The sequence below is a fragment of the Cariama cristata genome, unplaced genomic scaffold (genome assembly GCF_000690535.1).
Source record: "Cariama cristata isolate BGI_N322 unplaced genomic scaffold, ASM69053v1 scaffold9233, whole genome shotgun sequence".
Classification (NCBI taxonomy): domain Eukaryota; kingdom Metazoa; phylum Chordata; class Aves; order Cariamiformes; family Cariamidae; genus Cariama; species Cariama cristata.
In genome coordinates this window covers 38,080-56,884 of record NW_009606633.1, presented here as the reverse complement: position 1 = coordinate 56,884, position 18,805 = coordinate 38,080, and the positions used below count along the sequence as shown (strand labels likewise).

General features: G+C 44.2%; 1 protein-coding gene across 1 annotated transcript in view; it reads left to right on the top strand.

Annotated features, from left to right (window-relative positions):
• RIN3 (Ras and Rab interactor 3) overlaps window positions 1-18,805 on the top strand; it is a 31,436-nt gene that overhangs the window by 6,218 nt on the left and 6,413 nt on the right. The window contains exons 4-7 of the mRNA XM_009696434.1: window positions 264-355; window positions 4,852-6,333; window positions 8,809-9,117; window positions 17,765-17,896. Of these exons, the coding sequence (XP_009694736.1) occupies window positions 264-355; window positions 4,852-6,333; window positions 8,809-9,117; window positions 17,765-17,896 (2,015 nt within the window). The remainder of the gene's footprint in view (window positions 1-263; window positions 356-4,851; window positions 6,334-8,808; window positions 9,118-17,764; window positions 17,897-18,805) is intronic.

Sequence of the window (18,805 nt, the reverse complement as noted above, 5' to 3'; positions counted from 1 at the left end):
CCTGCTGTTTTCAGAGGAGGAAGCCAAGACACAGTGATTAAGCCAGCATCATGGCATGAAGCATTGCCACAGGAGCTGGCGATCTCTTGTGAAATCAGAGCAACCCAGGCTGCAACAATGTCCATGATGCCTTACTGGCTGTGAGATCTTCCTTTGACAACGTCCAGGACTTTGCAGAACAGGGCTGAAATTGTGAGCTGATTCAGTCACTAAAACCAACAGTAAAATCTTTTGTTGTTTTTTCACTGTGTTTCTTTTTACAGGGATTTGCTGCCCTTCACCCTGAAGCTGCCACAAGCAATATTAGAAGCCAGTAGCTCTCAAGACCTTGAAATTATCTCTAGTCTGGGGATAGGTAAGTCCCTCAAAGCAGGCAGAGTTCCACTCAGACTTGTGAGAACCATGGTGCCTCGCACAGACATAATGCAACTGGAGTATAGATGAACTGTTGTCTTAAGAATAGCTGAGGAAGTCTGAATGCAAGAGAGAAGATGTTTATGATCTTTGTTTTTATAGAAACACACTGAAAAAGAAGCCACTTGCCCCTTTGGACATAAACCTCCACTTGGACTTCTGTGCAGGGCATGGGACCTACAGTCTCACTGTTTAAGCTGGGGTCTTCAACAGCTGAAGTGCAGCACAGCCTCTCAGGATAGCCTACACACATTGGAAGTAGTTGGCATCTGAGGTATACAAAAAGAGGAAAACACCTTTGCAGTTTCCCCTTCTGATGGGTGGAGGCAGTGCTGATGGAAGTGTGATATTTTTGAATTTTGGTATTTCTGCTTCCTCTTGCAGGATTTCTAGTTGGTAGAGAAATGTGTACCGTCCCAGACTATTCTCTTGCCTCACACTAATCAGCTACAAAAAGGAATGTTATTTTTAGTGACAGCACCAAACAAGCAAATTTTAGGTCGGATGTATAAAGTTACAGAGTTGGAAAATGCAGTTCTGTTAACTAAAGGAGGTCTCTTTCCTATTCTTTCCCATTTAACACACTCAAGTTGAGACAGCTATTACAGTTAGCCACTCTGATGCTACTTTGCTTTTCAGTTTTCCCTCAGCTGTTGAAAACAGCCAAACAATGGTGAAAGCTGAAGAGTTAGCTTGCTTAGAGATACTCACTAGAATACCCTGGGGCTTTAGGGATCTATTTTTGGATCTTCTGCATTATACCTCCCAGAAGGCATGGGCAAACCCCACTGCTTTCAGTTCAGGCAGCTTTGTTGAATTTGACCATCGAATTTGCCTCTAACACTTTCAGCATCCTCTATTTTGAGTATGTTCCAATTTGTCAAAGCATCCTTGAATATGGGTGTCCAGCCAGCACTTGTTGCTTAAACAAAAGTACTTTGCAACTTCAGACAGCAAGCATAAAAATTTGGATTAATGTAAGAAGTGTATCATGATTCTCCAACCTTCAGTCTAATTTGTGCCAGCAGAGGAGATCCTGACTCAGGTAACAGTCTCCAGCAACTTCTGAAAGGAAGGTTTAACCAAAGCACAAGCAGCAAAGCAATGTTGGTTGTAGTCTCCTTCTTTCTCTCATATACACTGGTGGTCATAAAAGGGATGATGCTCAGAGGTTTGCTTGTCACAGTACATTGCATGCCAGGAAAGTTTCTGACAATGGAAAAAAACCTGCTATTATGTAAAGATTTCCTGGGAAATGATGCTAGCTTCTTGGAGTGCCATGCTGTCTCAGTAAAGTCAAACAGGCTGAAGTAATGAGTGATGCTGTTTACTGCTTCCTAGAACAAAATTTTGTGGGTACAAATGGGTACACAATAAGTGCTGCACTTCCAAAGGAAAGCTTGCATTGTTTGAAATTCTCGTATGTTGCTTTTTGTTTATTTCAAAGTGATAGGTTTTTGGAGTGGGTAGAAGTAAGATGTCTACCTGCAAGGTGGATTGTTCCACAAAGGATCTGGTTGTTATGTATGTTGTCAAAGAGGATGTACTGCAGGCCCTCTAGTCCTGACCTCACTGGTAAAGAAGGGATTTTAGCAGGAGGATTAGCATGGTTGCACTGCACAGAGAGCGTATCTCATCACAGATGTGCCAGAGTCTCAAAGAACTGCTTAATTATCCCTCCCAGAGCGTAGGCTAAGGGAAGAGCCAGGACAACGATGGGAGACAATCAAACTGCCTTTCCTGCTGTACAAGACAGTGGGGCTGGGCTGGGAAACTCCCTCTCTGAAGCAGCTGTGTAGCCCTTGGTAGGACCACCTCATCTGGTCCTTATCAGTTTGAGCGGAGCCTTGCATTTTCATCACAGTGTCTTATCCTGATCACTACTGAGAGAAATAACCAACTTCCCTTTTGTAGGTTGGTTTACTCACCATTTCCTCAGCCCATGAGACTCCACAGTCCTGCGTTTGCTGATACCCAGTAGAGTTGGAGCATTTAGAGGAAATCGTACCCCAGACAGTCTCAGACATGAGGGGAGTGGCAGCATGATGCTGTTATGTGCATTTGCATCTGCACGTCTACTCCCAAATTCTGTTGTCAAGAGTGCTGCTGTTCCTGGTAACACTTTTATTTTAAGCTTCTTTGTTCTCCTCCCTCTCATGGTAGGATATTGGAGAATAAAGCTGTCCTAACCTCAGCCTCCCTAAGAAAACATGCTGACATGTTTATAAAGCTGAATTAGCCATGGATGCTAGCCTGGGCTGTGAGAAGCTAAATCAGAAGTTTTATCCTGATAGGAATGGACAGTCTTTTAGTTCACCTGTGCGTGACTTACTCTGTGCCTATGTTACAGAAAAGCTTGGTTAGAGGGAGCAGAGGGGCAGTGAGGAGTCAGCCTGCCCGTCCTGTCCTGCCTGCAGCACTTGCACCTGCTGGTGGGGAGGGAACAGTCCCTGTCCCTGGGGCAGCTGGCTGTGGCCCAGGGGACCACATCGCTGGCAGAGGGAGGCAAGGCCAGCAGTGGGCTCAGGGCACTGAAGGGGAAAGGCAGAGCTCTGCAGAAAGCAGGTCATGGCGGCAGCAGAAGGAAGATGGCTTTTTCAGCAACGGCATGGACCCAGCTGCAGGCAGGAAGCCATCAAAGGTCATGGCTGCACCAGGGAGCAAAACAGGGAGAAGTGGCCTGTCTTTGGGGACACAGTGGGCAAGGGGGAGGTTTTGTCTGAATGTGTTTCACCCCCAAGTCCTGTGTTGGCTTTAGTTGAAGAGTTTCTTTGCTCTGATTTGAGCTCGGCTATGATCTTCCCAACTGGAAGTCCCTTTGAGCTTTTCTGGGGTTCTGGTTTTTAGGTGGAGGCAGAGGCAGAGGCAGACCCTTCTCAGGCCTCTGGCCAGCTCAGCACTGCACCCCCTTCCCTGTGATGGGCTGGGGGCTGCGCTGGTGCAGCTGACAGGAGAACGGGGTCCTGGCAAGGCACAGCTGAAGGCATCGTCCTGAGAGCTGTACTCAGCACTGAGGGTCATCCCGCACATGTGCATCCCATCCACCCCCTCATGGACCCAGCACATGATATTTTTGCTGTGAGACAGGCTTGACACCAAGCACAGGGCAGCCCAGTTCGCGTCCCCTGTAAGTCCACCCAGAAGAGTGTGGGTCAGTGTCAGCTCTGTGTCCAGGGAGCAAGCATGCTGAAATAGTTAGTTAGTTATCTGCATCCTTGTGTTTCCAGGATTTCCCATCTTCCCCTTCTCCCTAAATCTGTGGGCATCTATACAGTGCTCACCTAGTGAATACCCTCAGAGGTTTATACCCTTTTCCTTGGTCAGAACACATGGAGTTTGCAGGATCCTGTTTCCTGATGCTTCCAGTAGTGGACCCTGGAGTAGCAGCTGTAAGAGTGATTAGAAGTAATTAGACTGGTAAGGCAAGCAGGCTTGAAAACTCACCTCTGAGGGAAGGGAAAAAGGTTAAGTGTGATACTGAATCTATTCAAAAGATGTAGAAACACTTTGTAATTTTTTTAAAACAGGTTCAAAGGCAAATTCTAATAAGAGGTTTGTGACATACAGAAATGACTGCTTGCATCTGAAACGCCATCTTCCTTTTCCAGTCACAGTTGATGGCACTGAAGTACTTAACTATTCTTTAGTCCATCAGTGTGCAACCTTCCTGTGTACACAGTCTTTTGCACCATCTTTCCTCTCTTACACCTGCAGGCAGGCAATCTTAAGGTAAGGTGCAAAACAGAGAGTGGGCATGGCTATGGATAATTGTTATCCAGATCTATAGACTGTAATGGTAATTTTAACCTGTGGAAGGTACTTAAAATCATATGTTTCCAGACTGGTTGTACTGCAAAGCAGGATCAGACCTCTGTGTAGAACAGACTCTGCCACATGAGCTTGCTGCATAGTATAGTCATCTTCACCTGATGTCTCTTGTGCTCCTGGTGCACGTTGGATCCAGACTGTATATCTCAGCCCTGCACCTTCCCACGGTCAGCAAGAGGGAGACCAAACTCACCTGGGGTCTTCACACCCTCACCTCAGGTATCCACATCTATTTGCGTTTGGAGGGCAGTGATCACTGAACAAACCATAGACCTCTCTTCACAGTCGTTCATTTTTGTTACTTGTACCTTCCTGCTCACACTGCACAGGCTTCACAGCATTAATAGTTTTCACTAGATGAGTGTCCTAAAATTGGCAAGAAACAGGTTTCTGGTGAAGCTTCTGAGCTTGTCCCCTGATTTGAAACATCTCACACGCAAAAAACAGGCAACACTTTCTTCACACTGTTTTGTGCAGAGGCGTGAAAGCTTGCACACCATTTCTTTTAACAAAAAGTAGGACTTCTACGTACCGTTAGCAGCTAAAATTCTCTCAGAGCATTTTTTTCATTCTTCTTTTCTTTCTTTCTTTCTTTCTTTTTTTGGACAGATTTCTGGGATTCCTCCTTAAACCACAGAAGAGGAGAGGAGTTATCCCACCCTGCAAAAAACTCTGCTTTCAGCACTGCCCAGGCAGACAGTTTAAGGTCTACCCAATGTTTTGCAAGTAGCACAAACCACTGCTCATGTGAAATTGAGCTGTCAATAGGAAATGACAGGCTGTGGTTTGTGAATCCTATTTTTATAGAAGAGTGCAGTAATCCTTTTCCTCCAGATGTACCTCCTCCTAAAAGCCACGCAGTGAGCACCGATCTCCCCCGTGCCAGCACGCTTGCTGAAAGGAGGTCTCCCCGCCGCCCTCCTCCGCCTCCACCTCCTCACGCTCTCATTCAGAAATCTTCTCTGAAGCTCCTGAGGGATCCCATGACTGCCTGTGAAGAAAATGAGCTGCTTCAGCCACTAGGGAAGAGCATCAAGGAAATGAAAATTGAGGGCGGTGACAATAAAGAAGAAGAAAGGAAGCAGATCTGCTCAGGCAATGAGCCCTTGGCAGTGAGCCCCAAGAAGGGCTCCCAGCCCTCTGTTCCCCCACGGAGGCAGCTGTGTGAGAGGACCTCGGAGGAGAGCTGTGTTGGTAAGCCTGGGAGTTGTGAAACGCTGAAAGGGGAAGGGACAGAAGAAAAACAAGACACAAGTACAGAGAACAGAGATAAAAAGTCGCTGTGCAAAACAGCTATAGAAATGCCTGAGGAGGTTCCCGAAAGGGCTGTATCACAGTTTCAGGAGACAAAGCCCGAACCTGCAGAGAAGAAGGAGGACATGCCTGAGATACAAAGCAATGCCATTGAGAAAGGAAAGTCACCTCCTATCCCACCACCGAGAAGGAAGAGGCTTTCCCAGATACCGAGTATCTCCAGGTCCTGCCAGTTGAAGCAAAGAACAGTGGCAAACGCGACCACGGCCACAGCACAGGCTTTGGGCAAGAGCAGCTCAGCTACAGTGGCAGGTGGTGCCACTTGCACACACACGGAGACTGAACAGGGACATGGCTGCCAATCCATCAGCTCAGCCGAACTGAGGGGTTCACACTCCTCCCTGGAGGGCCCAGGAGGCAGCGCTGTGGCTCAGGCATCAGCATCTGAGCCAGACTCCTACTCCACCAGCAGCACAGAGGATGACCTGGAGATGCTGAGTAGTTCGTCTGGTAAAAAGACGCGCTCCATGATCTTGGTCAAGGCCAAGAACAGGCTGTCCTTTGTAAGCCTGTCCAATGTCTTCACAGTGTTTTTGTCCAGTGACAGGAAGCTGCAGAAGAAGATAGTGGAGCTGGCACAGGACAAGGATTCGTACTTTGGCAACCTGGTGCAGGACTACAGAGTGTACAGTTTAGAGATGATGGCAAAGCAGAGCTCCAGCACAGAGATGCTGCAAGAAATCCGGATGATGATGACGCAGCTGAAGAGTTACTTAGTGCAGAGCACTGAGTTGAGATCTCTGATAGACCCCACCTCCTATACTGAGGAACAGTTAGGTAGGTGACTGTGCTTTACTCATCCTAGGGCAGGATTTGGGAAGGTGAGGAGGAAGACAGGATTATGCAGACACAGGTTCTGCTTTACAGAATTATAAACCATTTTCTAAAAGCTTAGGGGTGCAAATTGAAGTCTTCTCTGTGGTTGCCAGCACTTGGAGGAGCAGCTCTAAAAACTGGGAGACCAATGAGGGAGAAAATCTCATTATGAATGTTTTAAAGGGAAGAGTTTGAGAGGAAGAGAGGTGTGTTTTTGTGTATGAGAGAGACGTATGTATGTATATATGTGTATGCATATACACACACACAAATATAAGTGTGTGTATATATATATATACACCCCCACAGAGCTGTGTTCACTGGAAACACAAAAGGCCAACTTCTCCCTGCACAGCTGTGTTCCCCATGGCCTTCCACATCCACTGCCCCACACTCTGCAGTGAGGATGGAGAACTCCCTGCTTGTGGCAGCCAAATCAGGGGTCAGTCACTGTCTCACAAGGACGGACAAGACTACAATAATTTTGAGTGGCAGGTTGGAGGAATCGCTTGATCCCTCTCTGTGTTCCTCAGAGCTCAGAGGCACAGAACAGCTGCCTGCTGCAAGACCACTGCTGCCTCCAAAATGCAGCGTTCACCTCTCTTTGCCACAGACATAGTTTGCCTTTGGGGAGGAAAAATAGGTTTTTTGGCTGTTTAGGGGTGTTTTGTTGCTTTTCTTTCAATATTCTGTGAGGGAGTAATGTGCTACTTCCCTCCTTGCTAAGAAATGGACTGGCCTGCTTAATGTACATTCATGAGGGAATATACAAAAAGCTGTAGGATTTTTTATCTCAGTCAAAGCCGTACAGCCAGAAAAAGCATGCATGCATTCATGCACTCACACGCACTTTTGATGTAAAACTGTTCCTTGAGGACCTGAGAACTAATGCAGAGCCATTTATGAGATCCCTAAGTTGGCTTAAAGCAAGGTGGGAGGTGAAAGACCCCCAACACAGAACATGGCCAACCACAGAAGTGACCAGGGATTCCAGGGGATCCTGCAGCTCCAGTATTAGGTGGGACCCAGCTAAGTAGTGAGCCAGGACCTAGAGGCACTCAGCTATCAGTCTCAGCAGGCCCTGCTGACTTCTTTCTCACCCAGCAAAGGCTTCACATGATCCTGCAGTCTCCCCAGCAGAACAGACCTGCTGCCAGCCCCTTGCCATAGCTGGGAGAGGGGAGCTACAGTTTCACTGCTTGTGCACCTCATGTAATACCTGCAATTTTTTTCCCAATGACCCTTTTCTTCGAGGTAGACGGGGTGTCAGCACAGAGGTCTATCTTGAATCTTGATTAGAGAAGGTGGAAAGGAGGCAGAAAGAAGTCTCCTTGTTCTGCTTGGTAGAGCTGTGTGTGTGCAAAGATCCTCCCACCTTCACGCAGAGACACCTGGTTAGATGCTAGCCCTGTTCACTGGCAGTTCCTTAACAGAATAATGTGGCCCAGTCAGCCTAGGAAGGACTGTCTTCTCCTGTGGAGGACAGGGATTCCCACTGTGGAAGATTTACCATTTGAATTTGTCCTGCTTCAGGCTGACCGATTCTCTGGATTCTTTAAAGTAGTTGCATTTTATATACATAAATATTACTGCCCTTTGTTTCATTCCTCAGTGACTGAGCAGATGACCTCTTTTGCCAATGACTTTTTTGCCTCAGTGCAGGGTGACAAGAGGATCCCTTGCAGTCCCTCCAGCTCTGCCTCTGGTTTCTAGGAGTCAGACAACACACTTTCTCACAGTCTCTCATGCTTCCTTTTGTCTCCTGCTAAATATTAAGCAAACACTCAACCCACACAGGCTATTTCCTGATCCACAGGTTGCATAAGAGGTGACTTAAGTATCAGTAAGTTAGAGTCACTTGAGCAGTAAGGGTGAGAAACTTCTCACCAGACGTTGGTGTCTGCCTCTGAGCTGGTGGCTACAGCCCCTCTTCAGTCACTGCAGAGAAAGGGGTGCTTTGAGGATGCAATTAATTTCATCCTAAAGTGAGTATCTCGAACAGGTCAGAGGGAGATGTCAGAAGGGACATGAGATCAATCCCACACGGCCATCTGTGAGGGCAGGGCTGTGAAAAGAAGCACAGTTAGGTGAGGTTCCTCATCTCTTCCCAGAGCTGGCTTTCCTGCTGCCTGACAGTGCCATGCTGGTCAGCCAGGAGTCAGGCAAAGACAGCAGAGGCTGCTGGTAGCAGGAGCTTTCCTACAGCTCCAGTGGCAGAGACTGCGCATTGATGTTCATCTCAAGCCTATCCAGGACTTCTGGAGGGTGTCGGTAACGAAACGCTTACATCCTGGAATGTAATTTCTGTTTCCTGCTCACAGCTATGCAGTAGTGCATGAGTAACTAACCATATGCTTTCTTAGGAGTTTTACTTGGACCTGTACTACTGCATTGATTATTTATCATGGACTTTTGTATTCTCCCTTCTCCATGCAGACGCAATTGCTGAGACAGCTTTGTACAAATGTGTCCTGAAGCCTTTAAAAGAAGCCATAGATTCTTACTTAAAAGAAATCCACAACAAAGATGGATCTTTACAGCAGCTAAAAGAGAACCAACTTGTGATACAAAACACAACTACCACTGACCTAGGCGTCACGACCAGTGTGCCTGAAACCGTTGTGCTGGAAAAGATCCTTCACAAGTTCACAACCATGCACAAGGCCTACTCCCCAGAAAAGAAGATTGCCATCTTGCTGAAGTCCTGCAAACTCATCTATGACTCCATGGCTCAGGGAAACCCAGGTACAGCACTCCTACTGAAATGGTATCCCTCACTGGTCCTTTTCCACATATCAAAGGAACAGTGCTTATGATATAGTTGATGTGGTAATATACAAATTGGAGGTAACAGTGATGGTCGGTGTGTTTGATATCAGCTGTCCACAGGTTGTGTTCAGAATGGGCTGGTTAGTGACTGTGCAGTTCTGTGCACTAATAACAGGTAGAAGATGTTACGTGGTTAACTTTAAACTCTGTAACTTCAAAAACCAGATCTCTGTAAGTGTATGTTTTATGGGTAACATCCTTTTTGCACAGGTCTTCACATAGCTTTTCATAAATCCTCAGACCTCTGTCCCAGCTTGTAGAAGCTTAATGGTAAATTCTAGCAATGGGTCTTTTGGGAAAGTCTCTTCATTTGGCCTTTACAAAGTTTGGCCTAAATTGAGGAGGAGACACAGAATGCTGGTACTGTTTGTTACTAATTCCTGATGCTCCAGTAAATTCCAAAAGCCACTACTACGCTTCTTTGGTGTTAGGAAGTATGTGCTCTGAGTATAAATATAACTTGGGCCTCAGGCCAACCACTAAACGCACACATTAAGCCCTTGGCCTGCAGACAGGTTGCATTTTTGCAGATAGACCAGGAAGCCCCTTCCAGGATCTGCCTTGCCAGTTTAAGAGCTTTCTTTGTATACTGGTAAGCTGATGATCAGCCACGCATAAATTTGGAGAGAAGCCAGAGAGTAATTTGCAACAACCTGCAGTTGTTCAAGAACTTACAAACTCCAAAGGTGCTTTTAGCTGTCCTGCTTTATTTTGTACTGACAACAGCCTTGGAGCACTCACACAGGAATTGGTGTGTCCCTTCTGAGCCTCACCTCAGGGTTGTCCCCTGGGCAGCATGCCGCAAGGTTCAATGGCCAATCCAGACACATTAACAGCAGAGCAAGAAGCCATCCCAGGGCTCAGCCTAAGCTGCAAGGTGGATAGGAGCTCAGACTGTCTTCAAGTATTATTATAAGATTTGGACATAGGCAGGGGAATTTGCTGTAACTTTGTTAAAACAGTTATATTAAGCTTGAGAGTAAATTTGGTATAGATCAAAGACTTGCATGTCTCATTAAAACCCACATAGGAGATTCGTTCTCCTTCCGATGCTGGTGGTACATTACGTATCTTCACACCTCAGCTCAGGGCTGGTATTTCTCTGTTGCAAGAAATGACATTGTGTCAGTTTATGTAACAGAAATTAGGGGTCAGGGAAATAATTCCAAAAACCCTACATGTTTTAAAAGATTGACGTTCATGAAATCAGAAGATTTCATTGTGGTTTGCTATGCTAACCAAAGCACTTCATTTCGGCCAGCTCAGCTGTTTTCTCATGTTGAGTACTATTGCAAGTAGGGTGTAGGTCAGAAGCTGACTTCAGCCAGTGTGTCCAGTTCCCTCTCCAGTATGTATGATCAGTAATGCATATCAGGGCCTGGTCAGAAGAAAACTGGCCTGGCATTAACGAAATGTACCCCAATGAATTCAGACCAGAAAAAGAGGTTAAGGGGAGTTGAACGCTACAGTCTAACTCCTGGGAAACAGTGGACTCAGAGCAATTGAGTGAAATATCCTGTAGACCCACTTAGAAGTGAAATGTGTGCAACTTCTTCAACAGAATGAACTGACCCCAGACCACTTTGATTTTCCACCTGGCAAAGACAAATATTCAGCAAACTGAAATATTTTTCTGACAGGGAATTCCCAGCTGGTAGTGTGCAGAAGAGCACAGTATGGGCTGCTCAGACCAGATTTCAGTGGGTAGGAATTCTCCTCCTCCTCTCTGCCCACCTTGAGCGCAGCAGCCCAGGGCTCCTTGTACTCTCAGCCAGCGCCGAGGCAGCGCAGTGCTCTTCGCACAGGAAGAGCAGCGGCCATGCTCGGCTTCCTGTGCAATAGTCTGTTCTTCTTTCAGCTCCTTTTGGTCACTGCTGAATTAGAAAGTTCCCTCCTCTTCCAAGATCAGAGCAGGTGGAACACAAAACTAAACATTCCCTACGCCGCAGGACCAAAATCAGTTTACGTCTGTCAGAAAAATTACCTGTTCGCTAACATGGTAACTACTTATGTTGTCTGGTTTAATTTGCAATTTGGTAGCTCAGGCCAGGTCTTTATCCACTTTAGCCTGACTGTAGGATGAGCTGACCTGAGAATATGGTTTCATATCTCAAAGCAAAGTGCAAATACCACAAAATCAAGCACCCTTTTTTTTTCAGTCCCCCATGAAAACACAAGTTTTTTAAAATATTGACACGCATGTACAGCAGTCCAGGTTTGGCCAGGGTGTCCAGACAGGTACCAAGTTTTCTTTAAAACTAGGGATAGGCTTACTCAGGAACATCTGTGCCTGTGGTAGTGCCCATCTTTGCACTGCTAAAAGAGTCATGAAACTTTGAAGTTGGCCTTGACTGACTCCATGTATATCAAGCCATTTTAAGAAAGGAGGAGTTCTTTGGTTCAGTTACAATTCGTACTACATGACAAAATGTGCCTGAAAAATGGGCTGTGATTGAACCCCTTATACAATACTTCAACAATGAACTGAATGGGTCAGGCCCTCAGCTGGTTTAAACTAACATTTCTCCCTCAAGTTGAAGGCAATCAACTTGTGAATCTGATTCATCACAAGGAATCAGGAAAACAAATTCTCAGTCTTTGTCAATACATCTTTCTCCCGACAGACCTCCAGTACAATTACAAGATACAGATATGTGTTGAAGTAGGATTCGTCTGCAGCTACACCTAGCTGTAGGTGGCCGCGGATGTGTATCATGTCTCGCTTCTCATTATAGGCAATGGGGACTTAGTTGATGGAGTTCAGTTGATTCATCTGGCTAGATGTAGGTGTCTGTGTTAGGGTGAGATGACTCGTGATAAACTCTACTGATGATATCGATTAATTCATCACTGACTATAAAAGGAGTTTAGAGGTACTGGTTCAGATGTTCACATGTACGGGGCAGGCAGTGGTATTAGTAAGTGAATCACCCCCAAAGGGACAATTATGATAGCACTGAGGTGTCTCACTGAGCTTTTCCAAGCTCTGCGCAAACCTAAATAACAGCAATGTATGCCCCCAAGAATGTAACCTACAATCAAAAAATACGTAACCTGCCTTCTAAAAGTACTAGGAGTAGTCAGTAAGAATAATATGCATTAAAAGAATGAAAGAAGTAGAGTTTGGAAACCAGCCCAGCCCCTCCCATGCAAACTGGCTGGCATTTTTTCATCTGTGCACTAGAAAAAGTAAGAGGCAGGACTCACAGGGAGCTGTAAGCTCCCAACTCTCTGACTGCTCCTACATTTAGAAGGCATGCCCCAATACCCACAGGGAGGGTTGGGCACATATCTCATTTATATAGAAGCACTGTAATCTTATGTAGAAAAAACTGCTTTTTATTTATCTTTCAGAAATACCTTTACTCAGACAAAACGTCAAAGGCATATTGTGTGATAGGCATAGAATGAGAATGTCTGCTTTTCGTGCTATCAAAAACACAAGTGACACTTATGGAGTGATAAACAAGATGCAAGTCTGCAGAACGTGTGGTGTGTACTGGCAGGGGTGAGCCTGGAGCTCCCGGCCCTGTGCTACCCGGGAGCTGCTGCTCTGTGGAAGAGAACTGATGGAAAAGCAAAAATAGTGGAACAGTAGGCATTGGTTTATGAAGAAATACTGTGTAAGACAAAGAGGCCAAGCTTGGTCAGTCCACAAGCAGGGAAAGTCAGGCATGGAAAGCCTCTGAGCTTAAGTTAGAAGTTTGGAAGATGGGGAGACTGCTTTCAAAGGAGATTCAAGAAGAACGAACAGAGGAACAATTTTCTTACTGCAGCATTTTTAACTTGCGGACTACCTAGGGTTATGAAGCTTCTTTTTTGGAGCATATTTGAACTGCACAGGGAGCTGGAGTATATAGTTCAAAACCAGTTCTGTACTAAAATATCTGATTTAATAATTTCTGTTGCATAGCTTTGCATGGCTAATGCATAGTGTTCTTTTGGAAGAAGAGGAAAGATAGGATATCTAGTTCATTGGAATCTTTCTCTCCCTAGCTTTTAGGATGAAGTTTGTCATCTCCTGTAGAACTGAGCAGCTGAATATTAGTTACCTGAATGCAGTCCTATATGGTTCTGCAGTTGACAAAGACATGGACATGAAGCAGTGTGTCTTCAGTGGGATAGCTGAGCCTGTGAAAAGGAAATTGGCCTCAAATACTTCAGCAGCCAGTGTGGAACTGATGGTAGAATTTCCTAAAACTAAGTCAGAGCAATCCCACCACACTGCCCACTTCTGAGAAGGAAAACAAAGCTATACATAACAGTTTCTCTTTGTTATCTTTAGGAAAAGGATATTTGCATTTAAGTTACTATTAATGAAAGTTGATGGACTACAGATTATATCTTTTTTCTGGCTAGCACAATTGCTACATTTGAATTAAAGAGACAGTTCAAATTTTTCAATGGGAATGAATTCCTGTAATCTGTAAAACATATGTTTTTGAAATGGATTCATGCTGCTTGCATGTATTAACTCTCTTAATTCAACTATATCATAAACCAAACTTTGCTGAAGTAGTGTGGGATGGACAAGAGACATCAAAATGCTAGGGAGTGGAAGGATGGTCACAGTCTTTTCTTATGATCTTGAGCAAATCTCAGTTAACCTTTCTGTACCTCAGGTTTCCCAGCTATAAACTGAGGCTAAAATTCATATTTCCTGGAGAGCTGCTGCTAGACAGCATTCCAGTGTTTGTAAAATACCACAGCGAGATGCAGGGCATCATCACTGTATGCTGGTTGTCAGAATATACATGGAGGGGAAAGAAATGCATGAATGTGTTAAAATAAGCTGTAATTTCTTTATGGAGGCTTGGGCAGAATTCCAGTTGCTTTAAATCGTGTATTTAATTAATATCTATTCCATTCAAGCACTGCATCCCAACCTGGAGCTGACGTTGTATTTGCTTTGCTATAAACATAATAGGATGAGTTTGTGGCAGAAGAGAAGGCTTATTTTAAGCTTCTTATAGATATTTATGAAATGAATGTTTCCTGATCCTGCAGAGGGGAGGGGGAAATAAAGCAAGCAAGTCATACCTGGATTAGGACAACACCACCTTCAACGAGCAAGCTCAGTCCTGGTGTCACTGAGACCACTGGCAGGGTCAGAGCTAGAATTAACTCTGTCAGCTGCAAACATATCCCTCTGTGAGAGATCACAGATGGACCTAGACATGCAGGTGTGGGAGCTCAGCTCTGGCCCAGATGGAAAGTGGAGCTGAGGAGGCAGCAACCTGCAGAGAACATCCCTGCTGCAGTCACCGGATGGATGCTGGTTAGTGCACTGGTGCCCTTTCATGGCACAGGGAGCATGTGGGTTGCAGGATGCTGAGCAGCACCAGCCTCTCGGGTGTCTTGGTTCACAGGCATTGTTTCATGTATCTTTGTGCCTCCTGTTTCTGCTCATATTTGGAGTTGCTGACAGCACCTATTATCCCCATGGATGGACTGAGATACAGGATGTCCCAGGGCCATACTTGGTCTGATGGCTGTACATGTCTAAGTTAGTCCCTGTGCCTGCTGTGACATTCAAGGCCAGGGGAACAAGGGCAGGTTCAAAGTCCTAGGCACCTATCCTTGGCTCCATGTGCAGTCAGTGGAGAGAAGATGTTGCAATGCCTACAAGGAGTAGGCACAATATACCATGCCTGACCTGCCCTAGGCAACACTGGAAGTTTGTGGCAACACAGGGAATCAGAGCTAGATCCTTGATGATTAGTTTTGCTTTTCTCTTGTTGTCTGCTGACGTCAGCTTTAGCTACAGACGTGGGTATTTAAGAATCAGTCTTCATATTCCCACAAGTGGATTAAAATGATGTCTAGTAATTTATGCAGGTTATGAGCATACAGCATATGGAGAATGAGTACTCTTTCCATTATTGCAGTCAGACATCCTTACTCTGAGTTTATTAATCAAAAAGAAACTGTATATCAGATTTTCATATTTAAGCCATAGAAACAGCTGGGCATCCAATAATATTTCTATGAAATCTTAAAGTTGGGAAAGGTTTATAACAAGGGCTGGTGGGCAGAGCAGCTAAATCAGCTTATAGAGCTGATTTCACAGCAGTGAAAAGTAATTAACTCGGTGCCTGCTTGTACATACAACCACTTCTCAGCCAATAAAAAAGAAATAGAGAGATTATGTAGGAGTTCTTGAAAAGTGTCCTCTAACTTTCATTTCAGTTGACACTAGAAGTTGATGGCTAGGGACCCGGAATTGTTTAGTTCTAAGTTTCTGTTTCTACTTTGCATTGGTTGGTCTGACCGTTGGCTGGTTGGTGATCTCTTTTAGTGACATTTTATTAAAAAAACAGCATTTTTTTTTTCCAGTGGATAGGAATTCCTGTAGTGAAATAACGGCTTTCTTGGATGCCCTAGCAGACACAACATGGATTTGTCAATAAAATTAAGTGCTAGGGAAAAGAAAATTCTGCTATTAGTGTTGCACTGGAAATCCCTTGGCCCTCAGGAAATCAGAAGCACCCAGTCCATGCCACTAGTCAGTAACTACTACATCATCAAGAAAAAGTTTTTAAAGAAAGGAAAAAAATTAGCCTGTCAAACTCTTTGGCACTTCATCTTCCTTTACACTAGTTTTATACAGAACTAACTCTGTTGGCATCTGATTTACTCAGGTCAAAAGGAGAATAGGCCTTTTCTCTGTGTAGTTTTTCTAGTACATTTTCATGTCTCAGTTGTGTCATCGTTTTTTTGCTAGACAATATTAAATAGTTGTAATACTAAACTGCTTGTATTAAGGTGATGTATGTAACAGTAATGAACTGGACCCTTCACAGAGCTGAAGCTTTCACAGAGACATAAGCCAAGGCAACAACAGACAAACAAAATGTCCATCCAGATGTTAATGAAACAATACATTCCTTTTATAGTTTGGTTGAAGACATAAGGCTATGTCTTTTAACTAAAGACAGCCATAATAAAGCAAACAGAATTGAAAGCATTAATCCAGCTTTCGTTAAATAAATTGTCTACATTGTGGCGTGTGCAGACTCTGTTAGAAACAGACTGAATTACAGCCCTGACAGTCTCTCATCCTCCAACACTTTGTTTTAACTGGATCAACTCTCTGTTCACTAGATATGTTACTGGGTTTATTTTAAAGCCATACTTCTTTTTTTTTTTTTTTTTTTTTAATCAAGGGTTAAGCTTATGTTTATTTCAGGCTTCAGAAGAGTATTTTTCTTTGCCAGTGGAGAATCTGCATCAGCTATGAATGACAAAAAAGGAAAGCTGACTCATGGCAAAGATTCGAAAGAAGTCAGTGGGAACATTTGAGAAATAGGAATCTATGCCCTACCATGGAAGGACATGTGGACTACGGGCCAAAAATGACTAGGGCATCATTTCACCGAAGCTACATCAAGGGTAACTTTGATGCTTTGCCATGAGGCAAAGAGTTCTCAAGTGAGACACTCATGTCCCATGAAACTAACACATCCAAGTGCTCCGATGAGGAAAACTGCCCACCATCTCAGGGAGGACATTCAGAATGAAAGCAGTCTGGGCTTAGGTTAAGAGGAATGGTCAACTCTGAATGTTGCGAAGATAAGCCTGTTAAGCAACTTGTTATTACAAGTCGTCCATGATGAACTTGTGACGTGTTGGTAGAAAGTGAAAGCATCTTTCAAAGAAGTTATCCTTGTGTTCTTTGCCATTTATGTGGTGAAGCTTCAGTTTGGATTCTATTTTAAGTAGTAATTGTTTATAATGATGACTGTTAACATGTACACTCTTTGGCCCTCAGAGATCTCAAAGAGCTTTTACAGATTACATATAAGATCACTTTGTTGACTTTGTTGATATGAATGTTTTAAGCACAGGAAATGTTGAGCCCATGAGGGTCTGTTCCTGTAGCACCTGCTACACACCAAGTCCAAAAACTAATCTAAGTCAAATATGAAAGGCTTTCTGTTTTCTTAGCTAGACAGCATGGTTGGAAAGATGCTTCCTCTTAGATCCTAGCTCTTGGGCGACTGTTTTAATTAGGAACATGTAGAGTCACGTTTTGCCTTCTGAAGGAACAAAAGCATGGAAGTCCTCAGTCCTAAAAACCACTGTCTCAAATTCCATTTTCTGTTCTTTGGTCCCAAACACAGAGCAAACCTGAGAAAATAAATACCCCTAATGCACGTAGACAACTTTGCTGCTAGTGCTGAAAACATGAATTGCAGTCTTGATGGCAGTGTCAAATCAGACAGCTGAGCTGGCAGCCTTTGCACTTTTCAAGGATTGTTCCTTGTCTGTGATCCATAAAGTTTAAGTTTCTCTTTCTCTAGTTAATAAAGAATGGCAAAATTGGAGCTCACTAAAAATTTTCAAGTTCATATTTTGTGCTTGAAGCAAGTTTACTTACTTTTTAAGTGAACTAACTTTAGCTTTCTCAGCATTTTTTCTTTGCTGGTGCTTTCAAGCTTTAACTCTTCAGATAATGTAAGCTAATTCTACAAAGGACGTGCTGGGTGAGAAGCTGTCACTGTTGTGTGAGAATGTGTCTTTGTGAGTTTACTTGGACTGTTCTGTGTTTCTCTTTGCTCAGGGAAACTGTACGGTGCAGATGACTTCCTCCCTGTGCTCATGTATGTGTTGGCCCGCAGCAACTTGACTGAAGTCCTTCTGAATGTGGAGTATATGATGGAGCTCATGGACCCTGCTCTGCAGCTAGGGGAAGGTAGAGTACAGTGTTTGCTCCTGGGATATTCACTTTGGAAATCATTATTTGCTGCACTTCAGTGTTTGTCAAAGTAGGGCAGCAAGGCTTTGTGGATAAGTTTTGGACAAGCATTTCAAATCTGAGGCACTAAAATTATTGTCAAACACTTTAACTGGTTTTTAGCAGTGCAATGCCCTTAGAAACTAGCTAGAAAGGCAGGGACCCAGCATAAATGAGAACTGAGTTGCTGGATTAGTAACTTAAAGAGACATCTAGTGTTCCTTGGCCCAAAGGCTGAAAAGTTAAAAGATCTTTGCCGAAAATTAAATTGCTGCTGCAATCCATTGTGTGGACACTTTTATTTATTCCAATGAGAAAGGAGTGCATTTCTTAAACTGCACTGTATGCCTGGGGCCATACATCATTCTCACCATCACTCTACTCTTAAGTTTGAGTGACCCCTTTGACAATGTTCTCTGGCTGAGTATCATCGCAAGGCAGAGGAAAGAAAGTGGGGTTAGAGAAGAATATTAGGTTTGGATGTGAATAAAAACCTCTGCTATTAGAAGGATGAACACCCCAGGGAACTGAGGGCCTTTAGTTTCTTAAATATAGCTTGGGAAGCAGATGCTACTAACAGTGACAGGGTTACGCAGTCTGAATTAGGAACACAGATCATTTCACACCAAGTAGTCACTACACCAGTAAAATGGGGTTTATTTCAGACTTTGTTTTGGTAAGTACTGAGGACATCCCAGATGAACAACAGCAGGCTAATTTTATTTATATTAAATGGAAGAGTAAGTCTGTAACTAAGAGCATGTCATCCAAGCACAGTGCAGAGGTAGGCAAAAGTGAGTACTAACAGAATGAGCAGTAGCAATACAATCGTATTAGTGAGGGGTTTTGCCACAGGCTAGTTTTCCT